We start from the raw sequence: 19,167 nt of genomic DNA, 5'->3' as shown, positions 1-19,167 counted from the left end.
CTTGGACAATACTGTTTACCGAAAGGGTACAATGGCTTTAAAGGGCCCGGTTTGAACATAGCAGTTGCTTTCTCGAAGGCTAAACTTGAATTGCTTTAAAGTGTTCGGTATTTTGAAACGTTCCGTCTTTCTCCGTATTCAGTGATGAGTTACATAAAAGACAACAGTCATCGTACATTATAATTCCAAATAGTAGTTGGCTACTCCGCTTGATAATGAATGGGAGACAGTTTTGGCGCTCCATACATCGTCGTCTGCAGGCGGCTACTGTATCTGTTGGATATCTGTCCAGGGTGTGGCCGAAGAGACAGCGAGACACGAAGTGACCAGTAGACTCATCTACTGTCAGGCGATAGACATTACACGATGGTAGTGGATTAACCACATCTGGCTCGACGGGGACGCTCACAGACGATGAACAATGGTGTATCTTTGTTCACATCACCCCAATAGCCAAGTACGTCTGGATTTTTCTTGTAATCACGGGTTATCATGAAACCATAATCCTGATCCGTAGACCATACATCATCGTCCGGTTGTTCAGGATCCCACTTCCGATATTCAGTTGGAAATTTACCATCTTCGTTGCAGTTCCATTCTCCTTCAACTTCAGCATCATTACAATTGATCCAAACACCATATAGATCTCCATGGTGCTGAAACGATTTAAATATGAATTTATTTTCCCAATCTGAGCTCGGGGCCATTATAGATGCGTTGTTACGATCACACTGCATCACGGCAGTGGACCAGTCGCCCTCCATGGATCCATCCAGACCCAAGTAGCAAGAATCAGCATAAGGCACCCATCCATAAGGGCACCCTCTCGCTGCAAAGACACCCTTGGTCATAATGAGGATCACAAACAGTGATACCAACTTGTGATGAATCGTGGCAATCACTAGATGGGCCATCTTTTTAAACGCTCACTGTTATTTTTTTTGTGCAATCAAACTGAGCCCAGAAATGGATCACGAACACCGGCACAGCAGCTGTGGCAGTCTGCAACAAATCGTATGGTCGGGGAGGCTCTACGTCCCCCTTGATGGAATAAAATGATGATGATGGATAGCTTTAGGTAAGGTGTGGCAGTCCACAGTGTTGCATTCAACTTAGAGACCAACACGAGTCACACGACTCACCAATGTCATTGCTCTTAATAAAATGAGCAACCGGTGCGTTCTTTTCATGTTTTCCATTAGGGTTTATGAATAACTCATGTGATTCGCTTGCACTAATACCACTCAACTTCAAGCTAACTGCGCATCAGCCTGAACATCTGACGGTGTCGTTGCCTAGCGGATAGGACAAGCTCTGATGCTTCTGCTCAGCAGAGTGTGGGTTTGAACCCGGTCGTGGCACTTGTGTCCCTGAGCAAGAAACTTAACTATAACTGCTTCTCTCCACCCAGGGGTAAATGGGTACTTGTGAGGGCAGAAATGGTTCTTGTGATTGATAAGCTTAGTGTTTTACATACTTTAGCAGCACATGTTGAGACTCCCCAGGGAGCTGAGATGGTTTAAGGAATTATTTAAGGCCCAGTGACCGGGGGTAGTAATGTTGAAGCGTCACGAGCGTCACTGCGTGACGGATCTTTGCGCTATGTAAGAAGCCACTATTGGAATTATTACTGTTACGTCACGCCTTGAGGCTTGTGAATAACGCCAAGTATCGGCCTCCAGCGCATGTCCTGATCCCAATTTCATAGAGCTGCTAAGCACAAACATTTGCTTAGCGTGAAATTTATTCAATGATTAAAAACAAGATTACCAACCAAATTTCCATTTGTTGCATATTGCTTGTTACTAATATTCAGCTGTTGTTTGCTTACACTGAAAATCACGTGAAAATTTTGTTGGTATTTATTTTTATCAAGGAAAAAATTTCATTCTAAGCAATTTTTTATGCTTAGCAGCTCTAAGAAGTTGGGCCCTGATCCTGTCAGATGTAACCGAGTTCCCAAAATCTAATACTAAACTGCAGAAACTGTAAATCGGAAATTTAAAGGTCATAGCTTTATACTATGGGTTGTTGAAACATGTTCTAATATTGTGCCTTTGGGTTGTTGACTTTCAACCCTGGGAGCATTTTGGTTACAGTTTGTTTTAGATCTCAAAAGGGCAATATTTTGCTAAAGGGTCATGATGTTGTTAAAAATTGAGATTACTTCTTTGATGTGCCTAGAGGGGGAAATTTATTCAAGTTTCTTCAATGTACAAAGCTATACAAACTACTGGTAAAACCAACTACTTATAGAACGATACAAGAGAGAAATGGCAAATTGCAAAAACAGGCATTTAGTTGGTACATAGCAATACAAAAGGCTCCCATTTGGTATTGAACTTATCTAAGTTGTTATTCTTAACAAAAATCATTTTTTCCATTACAAAATAATGATTTATTTCCTTTTTGATAAGAACAAATGAGGGCTTTCTGTCATTCATCTTCATCCGATAAATATGAAAACGACAAAGAATGAGAATTAAATTGAGAGCAGACCATTTTCTATTAAGGACACCAAACAGCTTGGTCGTGTTGTCAGTCAAAATATTTGTTGACTCCTTTTTTTTAAAGGAAGTATACTTTTGAATATTTAAAACGTTTTTGGAAAAGTATTTTGTTACATTCAGCATCGGTTGCTATTGGATACTCGTTCATGCGGTGCCCTTTTATCACCTAGCTCGTGTGACGATGTGGAGGACAGAGGGCGGTGTTTACACCGCCACTTTTCTGAAAAATTATATCAGTGTAAAAACGTTTCTAATCAGACTGAAGGTCGCCCTCTCGTGGCCGTGAAACCAAAGGAGACCAACGTCATAGGAGACAAACGTCCGTCCATTCATTCCAAAAAGACGAAGCACATCGTTAAACAAATTTAACGTATAAACTTATATGCCTTATATTTGTTAGACTGAAAATCTAAAACATGTACAGAGGTCTTATCATTTACATTATTGTGAGAAAAAAAATCCTGGTAGTAAAACTTATCTGTACAATTGGTTCCTGAGACATTTATGAGTGGGAAGAAGATTTTGTTGTATAACCTCTGCGATTAATAAATCTTTGTCACAAATCTAAGACATTTTAGAACAAAAACAAACCATATAAAATCTTAAAATACCAAAATGATCTGGGTCACGTGGGGCTTGATCCTTTTCTTGGTCAGGGCCGTAATGTGTGTCAAAGTACTCGGAAGTTGGTGAATTTTACAAATAATCGAAATCGGTCAGTCAGAGTGCTTTTGAGGTCACGAAGCTTATTACCGATTTTTCGATCCATGCAACCAAAATTTGCATGTAACCCCTAAAACTTAATTGGTTACGGGGAACGGAGAGCTTTTGATATTATAAAACATTATAAGAAACAGCTCTTATAATTCTTATGATTCCATGTGCAATATTGAGCAATTCCAAAGCATTGGAGTTAATATCATTTTCATGACAAGGTCGTGGCTGGGGCGGGGCTTGAGGAGAGGGGTGGTTGAACCGTGAGCCATAAACGAAATAATAGGTCATTGAATTTAAGGCTACCCCATAATATTCTTATAAAATTTTCTATACTAAAATGAAGTCTCTATTTTTGTCACAGGTTGTGACACAGTAAAGGAGGAGTTAAGAAATTATACCAGCACAAGAGTTTCGATTTGTATCGACGGGTTCGGGAACTCGCTGGCGCCACTATCGTATCCCTTACCAGGAAAATATTGCTGCCACATAAAAACAATAAGTCCATCGATTGACGGACCCCATTTGGCGATTGGACTAATATTAAAGGCACTGGACACGTTTTGTAACTACTCAAGATGTAAACCAAAAATACTTGGTAATGGGCAACGGGGAGCTGTTGATTAGTATACAATATTGTGAGAATGACTCCCTCTTTAACATAACTTTTAACAAAGGGGTAATTTCTAACTCAAATATTTCAATCTGATGATAAAATACTCAGACCTTAAATCCATTATACACTTTCAGTAAACAGTTTTGTCCAAGTCCCACACTTCGTGTATCACAACTTATATATAAAATAACAAACCTGTGGAAATTTAGGCTCAATCGGACATCGGAGTCGGGAGAAAATAACGGGAAAACCCACTCCTGTTTTCGCGCGTTTCGCCGTGTCATGACATGTGTTTATAACAAATCCGTAATTCTCGTTAACGAGAATTTATATTGTTTTACCGTTTTCTCAAAAAGTAAAGCATTTCATGGACTAATATTTCAAGAGAAGTCTTTCACCATTACCTTCTGTAAACCCTGTAAATTATTTGTAAATCTGTGAACTTTTTTTTTTTTCTGTACCGAAAGGGTTCAATGGCTTTAAGCCTTTCTCAGGTTTCTGAAAACATTTTGTACAACAAGGGTGTTTTTTGTTTCTTTCATTATTTTCTTGCAACTTCGATGACAAACTGAGCCCAAATTTTTCGTGAGATTCGTGTCATGCATTGTGTTGGGATACATCAAATGAGAATACTGGTCTGAGACACTAGTTTTTACCGAACGTGACCAGTGCCTTTAATTATAGCCATGAATCCACCATAAACTGGTTAGTAGGCGAACCTTCTGTCGTTATATTGTTACCTGGATACAATCAATATCTGTACATTAATTGGACCCCGATGTGTTTGTGTTATGACACCATGGACTAGCGAGGCACCGTGTACCCGTGTTTCGGCTTACCTCACCGTCGTGGCGAGCTCCCCCCTCTACAGCCGAATCGAACGGGCACACGATTGTAATTGAACTCCAGTCAGTCGTGTGGGGCGATGATGAGTACAAGAAGGAGAAAAGCGTCAATTCCGCCAATAACACTAACGTTGGATTGACCAGATGCGTGTTGGGCGTGCGGTGAGTGGTTTAGTAGTAGTGTGTGTACGGTGCACGCGAGGGGAAGCAGCCGAGATTTCCATCCTCTGTGACAACAACTGTAATTCACTTCGCTAAACGGAGGCACGGATGTATACCGTTTCGTATCAAATCAAGTTGTAGTTTTGTTTAAGGTTCAAGAATTTGTTTTTTATTGACGACATGGGTTTTAAGCGGGAGATGATGTGTGTGGTGCAGTTTGTGATGAGATGGGGTGTTGTGATGCTAGTGGTGCAGATATGTCTCGCTATGAGGATAACCGGACAACAGACGGACACAAGGGCGACCAGCAGAGTGATCGGACCAGCGGGTGTGGTCACTGTACCCGGGGGTCGTATACGGGGCCAACGGGTCCGCCTGACGAACCGTCACCTCGGCGCCGTGGATCAGTACCTTGGGGTACCGTACGCGAGACCCCCTACCGGTCATCTGCGCTTTCGGCCCCCACAATCTCCTCCAGTGAGCTGGACAGAGGTCCGGAATGCCACTAAACTTTCCCCTGCGTGTCCGCAGGTTGTTCGGACGGCTGAGGCCGATATGCCGAGATGGAAAAGTGAACCTCTAAGACACCGATGGCCGTATCTTCAAGTCATGGACGAGGACTGTCTTTTCCTCAATGTTTACGTACCTACGAAAGGTGAGTGATGTTTACAAAATACTTTATTACTTCATAGGCAGAATACTTTAAAGGATTGACACCATCGGTTATTCTCAAAGACCAGTGTTCTCACTTGGTGTATCCCAACATGCTTAAATAAAAAAAATATGTGACAGTTTTGCCTCACTTGGTCATTGAAGCTGCAAGAGAACAATGATAACAAAGTTTGTTGCATCCATGCGCCTTCAGATGCCAAATTAAAGGCTTCAGGCGTGAAGTCTGATAATAATAAGTGAGAAACTACGTCTTTTTAAAAACTATGTTTCTTTGAGAGGGGGCCGTTTCTCAATGTTTTATATTATCAACAGCCCGCTAGCTCACCATTGATCGTTACCAATTTAGTTGTCAGATGCATTCTAATAATCATTTTGAGTAATTACCAATAATTTACGGTGCCGTTAAGCCACACACAACGCGTGAACACAGCGAGGTGTAATTTTTCTAAGGAAATGTTACTTTTGTTATTGTAAAGTCCTTGATGTAAAACACTATGCCAAGAGTTCCATGTCATTTATCTCAACAGGCCTCGGGGCTCAAAATAATACCTTGAAAAAGGAAAAGTGTAGAACAAAGAACTGGAGCATTTTCTTGAGGAATCCGATTTGACGGAAAAAGGTACTCCACAATTTAAGGAAAGACAGGACATGGGGGAAAATCAGAGAAAATGGACACACCCTGCCCGCAATGTGTAGTGGTTCCGCCGGTACCACATTGTAATCCTACCATTAAACGTAATCCGTACCTCTAATGTAGAAGGAAAGGGAGCACACGTAGAGTGTGATTCGATTTACATTGTCTTCTTTAAAGGGCTACTTGGACAAACATGGCAAGTCGGGATCCTTGCTGAGATTCATTTCAAATGTTTTCAATCAATTGGGAAATTGAGTCATATGAGTATAAATACATTTTAATTGTGTAACAAAAAAACCAATCCTTTCGAATATCTTTATCCAGTGCTTTTCTGAAAGATTCGCGAAAAGCTCCATTACGTCATCATTCATGTTTGTCATATGTGGGAGCTCCATTTTTTAAAGCCGCTTTGGTTTATTGGTGTAAGAGCGCTCTATAAATCCCTGCTATTTATATTATTATGAGAAACAGCTCCCTCTTAAATAACATAATTTTTTAGAAAGAGGTAATTTTTCGCTCAAATATTATGCATCTGAAAGCACACAGAGTATTGCAACAGGGGTTTTTTCATGCATTATTTTCTTGCGAATTCGATTAACAGTCGATCCTAATTTTTCAAAGGTTGTTACTTTATGCATAATGTTGAGATACACCAAGTGAGAATACTGGTCTTGACATTTACCAAAGGTGTACAGTGCCTTTAATGGCAAACTAACCCATGCATATAAGTGAAGGGAAAACCCCCTCCAGCTATCCCTACGGAGCAGTCCGCCTACGGTGATTAAGTGTCACGATCTCAGGCTAAGATTTATAGGAAATATGAACTATGGCTATAAGCGACTCCCACAATCGTTATCTGCAAAGAACTCAAGATCAGTATATAATTTATTTTCCACAGGCCCAAGTTTGGTGCCGCCGTAAAGATGCTATCTGTTCTTAGAGATTGTGGTTATAAAGGCATTTGCTATGCTAGTCTTATACTTCTTTAGATATGGTGAAATCTGTATTCAAATTATAAGTATTTAAAGGTTTATATCACACGAATACTTTATATCAAAGTCATTATGACCTTAACGTATCAACAACAACACAACAACAAGTAAAAACCAATGATTTGTGAAATATATAAATATAAATAATAGATTGGTTCTATAAGTTATATCGCTTCGTATATAATCTAAATTAGTGAATCCTATAAAGATTATGATTGATCGAATTCCATGTAGAATACTATAATATTATACATTCATTCTATATATAGCCTATAATCTTAGCTGTATCGTGTAATCAAGTAACTTTAAAAAATATAAATAAGCTATTACCTCTCAAACCGAGTGTTGTAACGATAACATAGTTTACACTTAGCCTAAATAGTTTTTGTGTTATCTTATCGTTATAATCATGTAACTGTAAAAATTGATATATGTTAAACCATAGGTATACACAGATACTAACATTTTGTATAGTTGCTATATAGTAAATAGAAGATAGAAGCAGATGGAGAGACTCATAAATTGACATTTCAGTAACACTGGGATGATCCAGCTTAGGGTATAGCTGGGATGAAATGAATATCGTCCCACACATCTAGCGGATTATCGGAAATAAAATCCTCGTTGTCTACTACCGCTGGGCGACGGTTTGGTGTGTTATAGTTCCGTGGAATATTATCCCCTTCATTTTGGGAAACTTGGGCATTCACACGACGGCAAGTTAACTGGGGTCCCTTGCTTAATTATTGCATGGTTGTAAAATGAAGCAATTTTTGACAAGATTTTCAAGAGAACTTGGACAGTAGAAAATTGTTTTATCCTTTCACATAAGGATGATTTGTTTTAACATTTTACAACCATGCTACAATTTAGCAAAGAACCCTTGCTAAATTTATCTCGTGTGAAAGGGGATTACAGTGGGATTTGAGACATTACATGGTGAGGTATATAAATGTTTTTATTTGGTTTAAATTAACAACATGTTTTAACCAGTAGGACAGTTCTTTTCAGAACTGAGAAGTCTCCTGAATTCCGACTAAAATCTACTTCGCGGTAGTAGGATATAAAGCAAGTTCCCAAAAGACCGTGGTGTTACCACAAACTACGTAATCCAAAGAGTTTGACAGAGTATAGCCGGTCACTACTTTTGTATGATGATTATACGATCAAACTTACATCACAAAGCTAAAGGCCGTAAAATTCTGAGTGCAAACAAAACTTTTGCCTTTTCATTCCACTAAATATATCCTTTGTCCATTTACCGTTACCTCGTGAGTTGTGTAAATTCAAAGTACAATACAATTAAAGAAGACATAAAGAGCTATTCATTTCGGAAAAATACAAACATCCGTTGAAAGAAAATTAGAAAAATAATTGACGGCGGTACTTACGACTCCCATCCATCACACAATGTTTTCCCCCATTTATTAAATGCATGACGTATTGATTTAAACAATTATCTTCTTGTCGGTATAGAAGCGCAACGCAGTTTGCTTTTTGTAAACAAATATTTCCTTTAATGGCTAAATTCGATTTAAAAACAAAAAAATCGGGCGAGAGTATCTGCTTTATGATCTCACCATTGTATTGTTAATGTGAGTCTTGGACAAAACCAACCGCTAGTTCAGTTCGGGCAAAGAAAGCTCAATGAAGAACTCATGGCTATTAAGATTCTTTGAAAACCCTTTAAGGAGTTGTTGTTTTCTGTAATGACACCGCGAAAGTCTTACATAATTTACTGATTGAAAATCACATCCCGTTTTGTCTTTGTCTCTATTGTATTTTTTGCTTGTTGTAAAATTTGTGAGGTGTTGTCGTATAATTATCCGTTGTCTTTATTTAAATTTTGTTGTTTTTCTATTTGTAATAGTAATCAATTTTGTTATTATAAATATATTTTTATATTAATACAATTTTAAAATTTTAATGTGTACGTAGTTGCTGGGCACCGCTGAAAAACGGTGTTTTACTGAGAGGTTTACACAGGGTAAAGAATAAATAAATAAATAAGTTTGGTCTACGGGCTGTTATTTTTTTTATTTTTTTTATCTCGAGAATACCAATTATTTAATTTCATTCATTTGACTCGATGATCGAGATGTTTCAGAAATTCGGCAATCATTACAGCCAAGGCAGTGTATATTTTTTAACAAATCCCCAGTCACGACACAGGGAGACCTTCGTGATTTCATGCTAGTTTCTCTTTATCACAACCCATCCATGCACAGCTACACGGAAGGTTGGTGCCTTAATATTACCGAGTGGTATATTAATTGACAAGTCAATAATGAAAAGCTGCGAATGTACAGCAGCACACGAAGCGAGCTGTTGTCGTATTACTCCAATACGTTCCTGTGGTAACCTCTCGCGAGAGGTGAATCAATAACGTGGGATTTCACACGCTTGCCATATTGCTGTAATATTAAAAATGCAGATTTCAGGAGAAGTGAACGTTGGGGAATTTCAAGAGGTATGTGTGGCCTGGAATGACCCAGAAATACGAACATTTGAATAGCCTCCTTAGCGTACACTAGACCGTTGGAATTTACTTTTTAATTAAAACTGCATATTATAATTTAAAGGCTCTGGACACTATTGATATTTGTCAAAGACAACAGTTTTCACTTGGTGTATCTCAACATGTGCATAAAATAGCAAACCTGTGAACATTTGGACTGAATTGGTCTTCAAAGTTGCGAGAGAATAATGGAAGAAAAAACACCCGTGTCGCACAAGTTGTGTGCTTTCAGATGGCTCGAATTTAAGACCTCAGCCGAGGTCGCGAATTCAGTTCCAATATTTTAGTAAGAAATTAACTCTTTCTCGAAAAAGACGTTACTTCAGAGGGGGCCGTTTCTCACTATTTTTTATACTATCAACACCTCTCCACTGCTCGTTACCAATTAAGTTTTTACGCTAACAATTATTTTGAGTATTTGCCACTAGTGTACACGCTTTAAGAACTGAGCGATATGTTTTGGAGTGGGATTAATACACGAAACATGTTCACGAACGAAAGGGAAACTAGAACGGGTTTATAACTAACCATAAAATCATTAGGTTGTATGTTGAAGGGAAGTTATACCTTTGGAAATTCCTCCAAAGATTGTTGACCATAAAAAGAAATTACTTGGTGAAGAGCAGAGAGCTGTTCATGGTACACAACATTTGTTTAGAGACGACACCCTTGAAATTTTGTTTAGTTTAAAGCCATTGGACACTTTCGGTAAACAGTATTGTCCAAGTCCCACACTTCATGAATCACAACTTCTACATTAAATAACAAACCTGTGAAAATTTAGGCTCAATCGGTCATCGGAGTCGGGAGAAAATCACGGGAAAACCCACCCTTGTTCCTGCACGTTTCGCCGTGTCATGACATGTGTTTAAAAAAAATCCGTAATTCTCGATACCGAGAATTGATATTATTTTAATGTTTTCTCAAAAAGTAAAAGTATTTCATGGAATAGTCTTTCACCATTACCTTCTGTAAATAGCAAGAAACAGTAAAAGCATGGATACGGTTTTAAGTAGGGTTAAAACACGTTTAAAAACACACATGTTCAGGACTGGCCGAGGAATATAATAAGTAAATCTCCTTGTGAAGCCGTAAGTCTGTCTAATGGTTCCAACCAATGAATGAGAAATAGATCAACATTTTCTGTGAAACTGTATTTTTACTGAAAATGGTCGCTCAACGAATATATTCAAGAATTTAAAAGTCATTCTTTAAAAAAGTATGGGTCTGTGTTCTAGGAGTTTTTCTGGAGAAAAAACTTACCCCCTAAAATAAACTAAATAAAAACATATAAACATAATCTTTCAAAAGACTATGTTGTCAAGGTTTTGGGCGTGGGTGTTATTTGTACTTGAACAGTGAACATTCAAACTAAGGGCTTCAAACAAAAGCGACAATAATTGGCCAACGAGTTATACCACAACTATTAATAATTATTATACATTGATATAGCGCCAAATCAGTTTTTTTTCTGTTAAATGCTCTAGGTCACTAAAAAAAAATAATAATAATAATAATAATAATAATAATAATAATAATAATAATAATAATAATAATAATAATAATAATAATAATAATAATAATAATAATAATAATAATAATAATAATAATAATAATAATAATAATAATAATAATAATAATAATAATAATAATAATAATAATAATAATAATAATAATAATAATAATAATAATAATAATAATAATAATAATAATAATAATAATAATAATAATTAAGGTAGTTTAAAATGCTTTTGATGATTTACACATCATCATTAAAGTGTACAAAGTGATCAATTTGTCATCCTCAACTCTTTGTCAGAACAAAGAGTTGAACAAAATGAGGGTCCAAAGTTGGAGGCCGTTGGCATTAAACACTTTTCGGCTGATGCGTGGGTGTGGGAGGGTGGAAACTGGGTGGTGTGTTCATTACCTCGCCCACACAGCCCGTTTGAAATGAACCCAGATCAAGGCTCTCCTGGGTATAAAAGAGGTGATGTCAAATATAAACCAAGGGTCGTCTTACACAATCTGTCAATCTCGCTAGTAGTTTATTACTTGGACGACTTTGTTCAGCGCTGTACTTGATGCGTCATTTCCAGAATTTGATTGGAAAAGTATCCTTCCCATACTACGAGGCATGTTAAAGCGCAGGTTTAGCTCTTAATAATGCAGCTATTAGGATTCCCTGCATTCAATGTTTGTTATGCAACCAAAACGAAGCAAAAGGGGCATAATCTGAATCTAAGAAAGAGTTGCGTTCCTTTAAAGGCTGAATACACTTTTGGTAAATTGTACTAATATCCTCACTTGGTGTATTTCAACATGCATCAAATAGCAAGCCGTGAAAAGTGGGCCTAATAGCATATCGAAGCTGCAAGAAAATAATGGGGGGGGGGGGGAAACACCACAGTTGCGTAACAATTAATGCTTTCAGATTACTGAGAAAGGCATCATGCCTAAAGCTATTCTCAGATTGAATTTTGTTTTAGGTGAAAAATTACCCCTCTCTAAAACTACATTACTTTCAAATGGTGTCAATTCTACATGGTTTTGTAATTAAGCTCTCCAGTGCTCTTTGCCAAGTTAGTTTGTATGGCCATTAACTTTTGGAGTAATGACCAACGGTGTAGCCTCTATTTAAAGGGCAGAATAACAAACAGAATAGGCAGAACCGTACCGTCTCTTTAAATTACAACACGGGGGTGGGGTTAGCCAGGGATGGGGTTCGGATTCTGTGCAGTTACTCAGCTTCAAAGTCCCTTCCCCCTCTTCCTTCCACCGGTCATAAAGAAGGAATTAGGTGAAGAGGGTTTTTTGCGTGGGCTTTACTAAAGGTCTTATCCTTGTAAATAAAATTGGTGTCTTGTTTGTCTTGGGCCTGGGGCAGTGTCTTGGTCGAATATGACCCGAAACAGGTAGAAATGCCGCCGAATTCGAGTTTTTGTGTGCAGGGTCAACCTGACCCAGAATAGATCAGGTCCCTGTAGCCTGCTTTTGACAAAAACAGCTAACCAAAACATCATTGTGATCACCAGAAAAAAGGCTACCAGCCAAAATGCTATTTATAAGTTGCTTACATTTTTACTGCAATTTTTACTGCAATTTTAGAGTGTTTTAAGTGTAGTATATAAATGTGTACTTTTTATAAGCTAGGTCTGGGAGAGCACGTCTTTTTGATGACAGTTTTGTTTTTACTTTTGCCCTTCCCTGGACGGCCTGTGCTTGTGTTATTGTTTGTCCGAAGAATTAAAATAAAATAAATAGATAATAAAATACATTTATGGAAATATCTATACAATTGGGACTTGGTGTAGCACTTAATGCTGCACTGTCTTGTTTTGTGTTCGTTTGTTTGAGTTGTTTGTGTGTCCGTCTGTTTATTTTACCTCCCTATGTCGTCTTCTGTGTTGTATTGTAGATTTGTTTTTTTCTTCAATGAAATTAAATGGAGCGAAATCACTTACTTCGTCTTTAAGGAGTCTCGCCTTCAGCTCACGAGGGTGACAGGTGATACGGACGAGTTGTGAAAAAAACCGTTACGGGACACAACAGGACGGTCATGGGTGATGACTGCAATGGGGAACCTCCAGGGGGTTTCAGGAAATATCACCCCGGTGGTCGGGGAGGGTAGGGTCTGCCATCTCGGGAGGGGGGGGAGGGGGGATGGAAGGTTTTAGGATGTCATTAAGAACTGTTCCTTTTCTGGAATATTTAAAAAGTGAGTTGCTTTCCGTAAGCTTAAAGTACACTTAACTTCGATGATACAGAAATCCAGACTACTATGCATATGGATTGGTTTGTTTCATTTTTGTTTTTTCGAGGATAAAACGTTTACATTGTACGTGCAATTAAAAGGATTTCACTTGAGGTTTAAAGGCAGTGGACACTATTGGTAATTACTCAAAATAATTATTAGCGTAAAAACTTTCTTGGTGACGAGTAATGGGGAGAGGTTGATAGTATAAAACATTGTGAGAAACGGCTCCCTCTGAAGTAATGTATTTTTCGAGAAAGAGGTAATTGTTCACGAATTTGATTTCAAGACCTCAGATTTATAACTTGAGGTCTCGAAATCAACCATCTAAAAACACACAACTTCGTGTGACAAGAGTGTTTTTTCCTTTCATTATTATCTAGCAAGTTCGATGACCGATTGAGCTCAAATTTACACAGGTTTGTTATTGTATGCATATATGTTGACATACACCAACCATGAAGGCTATAGTCTTTGACAATAACCAATAGTGCCCGTTGCCTTTAAGGATGCAATAATGAGGAATATAAAATAAACTGCTTCCCATCAGCTAAAAGCACGCTAAACTTTGATGATACGTAAATAATATACAGACGACAATCAGTGTACATGGGTTTTGGTTTGTCTTACATTTTTGTTTCGAGCGTACAACTTCTACATTGAACGTGTATTTAGAAGGTATGCCCATAACCTTTTCCCTTACGGTTTTAGCATGTCACAATGAGTTTTTTTCAGCTGGGATATTATTTTAAAAGTGAGCACTTTTCGGTAGCCAACAGTCAACTTTGATGACACATACATACATACAGACAGACTACACACGGTGTATATGGTTTGGTTTTCGAGGATTATTTGTTTACATTCTACGTGCATTTACAGGGTTTGCTCTTAACATTTTGTTATGTGACTTGCCAGCAGGACCCGTAAGCTTTTCATTTCACTGGTCCGTCAGCTTTCTTTGCCCTTGTCAAAAACTGATAATAAAACGGCATGCTTTTCAAAACTGAACTAGCCAGCCATACCACTTGGTCAGTTTTTACTGGACTTTATGTTTTAAAATGGCATTTTGTCCAGCGGAACAGTGGTGAAGGAGAACGCTGCAAATTTAGGTTTCGAACCCACGACCTTCTGAATGCTATCAGAATCGAGCCTTACACCCAGCCCCCCCCCCCCCCCGCCCGCTCGAATCGGAGGCCAGCTCGACTACCAGCGAAGTTAAAACCATTTCCTATTTCTTCGTATAAAAAGCACCAAATGAAATTACTTTCTTCTCAGGTAAATTGTGAAGGGTAGAGCAATTACAGTTTGTATTGAGGTTAAGTGTCCATTAATTGTCTTTCATTATAAAGAGGGCGAGCCGGTTACGCGCCTCAGCAGTCTTTGACCTTGGTTGCCGCACGGGCTTTGTTGTAGTAATAATAATAACTGTGGTTGAACAAAGAAAAACTGACCTGTGGTTTATTATTAGATAATAAGAATAATTACAACATTTATAGAGTGCTTTATAGGCGCAAGGATTTTAACAATGATTTAAAATTATCCAATGAAGGTGCGGCTTGGTGGTAGCTTGTTCCAAAGTAGTGCAGCTATGACCGAGAAAACACGATCGCCATACCATGACATGGTGCGGATCCGAAAGCTGGAAATATAGCGATGGAAGAAGGGCGAAAGCGCCGAGTAGCTGATGATAGTGAAAGTCAACGAATGGCTAAGAGATCTGAAATATTTTTATAGGGCCACAATATGAACAACTTTATACACAAAATAAGAATCTTGAAACATATGCGTTGGTGAATTATAACTGTCTTCTAAACAACAAATATTGTGCTTCATGTGTGGAAATGAAATAAAGCTGCATTAGTAGAACTGGCGTTGATAATGTGTTAAAAAAGACGCCATCCTTTTCGCATTTAAAAATCAACGACGTGTTCCATGTGGAATGTTTACACAAAGAATGTAGTTTTGTATTCTTGTTGTATATGTTTGTCTTTTGTTTTATACTCCTAACACAACATTATAGGCAAATTAATGTAATAGTTGTTATCGTGACAATAAATATTTTGAATCTATGAATCGTATAAAAATCACACTACACTCTACATACGCTACATAAGAAAAATCAGTACAACAGCCACAAATCTAAACCCCCAAACACTTAAAAATAAATAAAACAAACAAACAAACAAACTAAACAAACAAAATAAACAATCAAACCGAAGAAAATCTCACACACAAAACCAAGACAAGCAAATAGCTAAAATTAGATTTTGAAAATTAGCCCGTTTTTCATTTTATTTGATCATGTGATGAAGCTAACAGCAGGCTGATTGACCTTTGCGTCTTTCAACCTTTGACCTCGCTATAGTAATTGTGTGACGTCACCAAAGTCTGTCACTACAAACGTCAACACCTCGCATGTTTGTCTCCAAAGTGGCAACGACCGGAACCCGGTAGAGGTTTAGAGAAGGGGGGGGGGGGCTCTATTCCGAAAAAGCACCTGCTAAAACGACACCTGTATCCCCCAATGAAAATAAAATACCTAAACCCTACAGATTACCGCTTGGATGAACGGCTCTAAAATGTGTTATTTCTGTCAGGTATCTTTTCCTTTCTCGATACTTTTTGTTTTTTTACTATCTTCTTTTATAGTTATAGATTATGCTGAATTTCCTGTGCTTCGACCACACACACAGGCGGCTCGAAACACTCGAGCTTGGCATGCTTTCCTCTCCAGGCATTGTATCACCATTGCTGTTGCTATGATAGCCGATATGATTTCATATTTTCGTGTCAGAGTGTGATGTATCACTGTTTAAAAATTGAGACAGAGTAAACACTCATGGCAGTCCTTTAAACTATGATTTAAATATCATTCAGTCACACACGTCCCTTAGTCATCAGTGAGCCTTTAAAGGCAGTGGACACTATTGGCAATTACTCAAAATAGTTGCTAGCATAACAAATTACTTGGTAACGAATAATGGAGAGCTGTTTGTGGTATATAATATTTTGAGAAACGGTTCCCTCTAAAGTAACATACTTTTTGAGAAATATTTTATGAATCTGAAAGTATATAAACAAAATTTAGCAACAAGGTTATTTTTTCTTTCATTATTCTCTATTCCAAATGAGCCATCATTTTCACAGATTTGTTATATTTTGCATAATGTTACTAAACGTGTCCCGCTTCTTTAAAGGTGCATGTTTACTGATTGGGTTTTAGGGCGATTAAAATCACCTGAATCGCCTGGTCTTCAAGAAACACAGCATTGGAAATTTAATCAAACAAGGTGGTTACAGAAACTGTCGACAGCTTGTCATTGCAATATATATTATGCAAGTACTTATATCGATTGGAGCAATCGAAATAATCAATGATGATACAGTTGGGGTCTGCATATGTTATTATTCTCGACAAGGGCAGTATTTTTGACAGCAATATTTCACTGGAGGGTAAAGTCGACTTGTCTATGTGTCTCACCAAAGGGTATTATTTTACGTTGCTCCTGTACTCTCATAATGTCCAGACAGACGACAAATATCATGATTTGTCTCAACAATTTGACTTATGCGATAGCGGAAATCATTGATGGTAGTTTGGTTCTTCATATTATTCATAATATACTCGACAAAAAAAGGCAGTACTTCTGGCAATACAAAACATAACTATTTCATACATCCTGTGTGTGTAATTGTATTGAAATTGATGAGAGAAATGAAACAACAATGATAATATTTTTTTTAATTCTGTGTTTTTATGAAGCACACTGGATGGAAAGCAATTTTTAACGTGATGTGAATAATAAATTGAAATTGCAAATTGAAATTAATAATTGTTTGTCTCGAGCTGTCGTAATATTTCGTTTCACAAAGTCGACCTGTATAATGAGTCGAACTGTCGTCATGTTTTTGTTCTCTAAGTCAAGTGATATAATAAGTCGAACTGTTGTGAATTTGTTTTACCAATTCGACTTTTTCAATAAGTTAAACTGCCGGCCGGTTTATTTTGCTTCTCAAGTCAACTTAAAAATAAGTCGAATTATCGTGGTATTTTGAACCCAATTAAAACAGAAGAAAAATAAATAACTTTAAAAATACTTTCGAGGGAAAATTCCAATCATGATAATAATCTAAGATAAGTGGATCTAAATATCATTTATATGTCAATTCAGTATTTTCCACCGTACTATATATGTGCACACCCTTTAAACGTGATCATCTCATTTGATGAAAGCATTGTTGTTTACGAAAGCCAGTCGATGGAAATCAATTCTACTCTAATTCCATAAAAAAAACATCAATGACACTAAAACACAAAAAGATTTCTCGATGTTGTAGAACATTGCGCATCGGGCGAGTTCTAATTCCAGATTCAAATATTACCATTCCTTAGAGATGTAGGCATTTTAAAAATAATGGTCATAGGGTGATTGAAAAAAGAGGCTTTCATAAATGACGGTCATTAAACCTGTCTTCAAGATATCCAATACTCTTCCCATACACTCCTCGACCTCAAGACATCCTCTTCATACTCTCTCTCTTCCATTATCTCATTACTGTATTACCTTATGGTTTTGTTAATCATATATTGAAGCCCCCCCCCCCCCGCCCCCACCCCCATTCCCTCTTCTCTCGCTCTATCTGCACATCTCGTTTTTCCTTCCCCGCGCAATTTTATATATTTTTTTCCAGATCCAGCTTTATTTATAAAACTCTCCGCTCGAGTTGCTCCTGTATTACTTAAGCAATCACACCTTGCCGGGGTCTCGAGCACTCTTGCTTTCCAATATCCCCTAGGATTGGGGGGGGGGGGGGACGGTGAAGTCGATGGACGGCGAGCTATAACATATACGTTGGTTGGTTGGCTTTTCCCATATCCCACTTTAACAAATAAATTGTTGGCTTATTGCAAATGCTGCTCATGATTTGCCTCTTACATTTGGAGCACGTTACGTTAGCAAGACTATAGCTATTTCATGGGCCCAATTTCATATGAGCAACTTAAGCGGAAAGTGTTTCTTAACAATACTGTCTGCTAAGCGGAAATGGGCAGGATACCAGTCACAAATTGTACATTTTCATGGTAGTTTGGCTGGTGACCTTATTTTGCTAAGCATAATACTGCCACACTAAGCTAATTTGTGTGCTTACCGAGCTCATGAAATTGGGACATGGTGTCCTTTGTGGAATTTGGCCCGAAAACTCTCATGAATGAACAGTATCAAAATCAACCGAGGTATTTTTTTTTAATTGTATAAAACCATAATGTGACCAATAGACAAAGATAAATATTATTCGTTAAAGTCATAAAGCAAAAGGAAACAATACAACGAGTCACTGTATTTAAACAAAACATAAACATGTCACATCTAATGTAAAATAACTACAAATAAAACTGATAAAACGACATGACAAGCCCAAGAAGATTACAAAATAACAAAAAAATTGGAAGTTAAACATAAGCAGATCGTTTTCGACAAACAGCAATAATACACTGGCTCTTAAGTCTGCTGTGTTTTATGCGTTGTCGGTTTTAAGGATCTCTCTTGTGTACATTTTACCTTGTATATAACTATTGCTGTGCATAATTTTTAATCCATGCAAGAAACATATTTGTATACCTGATATTCTTAATTAATATTTGTATCTGTCTGTTTTTTGTTATACAATGTTTAGTGTTTTTGTCCGTCAAGGCAGATTTTAATTTATCCAGTGTGGGTTCATAAAGTTCTTATATTATCTTATCTTAT

At 37.6% G+C, this 19,167-nt stretch overlaps 2 protein-coding genes across 2 annotated transcripts in view; one reads left to right on the top strand and one right to left on the bottom strand.

Moving 5' to 3' along the window:
- Window positions 1–377: 377 nt before the first annotated feature.
- LOC139945436 (perlucin-like) lies at window positions 378–914 on the bottom strand. Its single transcript, XM_071942784.1, has one exon. It carries the CDS (start codon window positions 912–914, stop codon window positions 378–380), a length of 537 nt encoding a protein of 178 aa, XP_071798885.1.
- Window positions 915–4,814: 3,900 nt separating this feature from the next.
- Window positions 4,815–19,167, top strand: part of LOC139945504 (neuroligin-3-like) — a 61,364-nt gene continuing 47,011 nt past the window's right edge. Inside the window, exon 1 of the mRNA XM_071942873.1 lies at window positions 4,815–5,502. Coding sequence (XP_071798974.1) covers window positions 5,028–5,502 — 475 coding nt within the window. The 5' untranslated portion in view covers window positions 4,815–5,027. The remainder of the gene's footprint in view (window positions 5,503–19,167) is intronic.

Source organism: Asterias amurensis, chromosome 12 (genome assembly GCF_032118995.1).
Source record: "Asterias amurensis chromosome 12, ASM3211899v1".
NCBI classification, from domain to species: Eukaryota; Metazoa; Echinodermata; class Asteroidea; order Forcipulatida; family Asteriidae; genus Asterias; species Asterias amurensis.
The sequence above is the reverse complement of the archived record's forward strand: the minus strand, read 5'-3'. Positions and strand labels throughout refer to the sequence as shown.

What these genes read in the sequence shown, in the direction of transcription:
- LOC139945436 (XM_071942784.1), bottom strand. Translation starts at nt 914, where the DNA reads ATGGCCCATCTAGTGATTGCCACGATTCATCACAAGTTGGTATCACTG.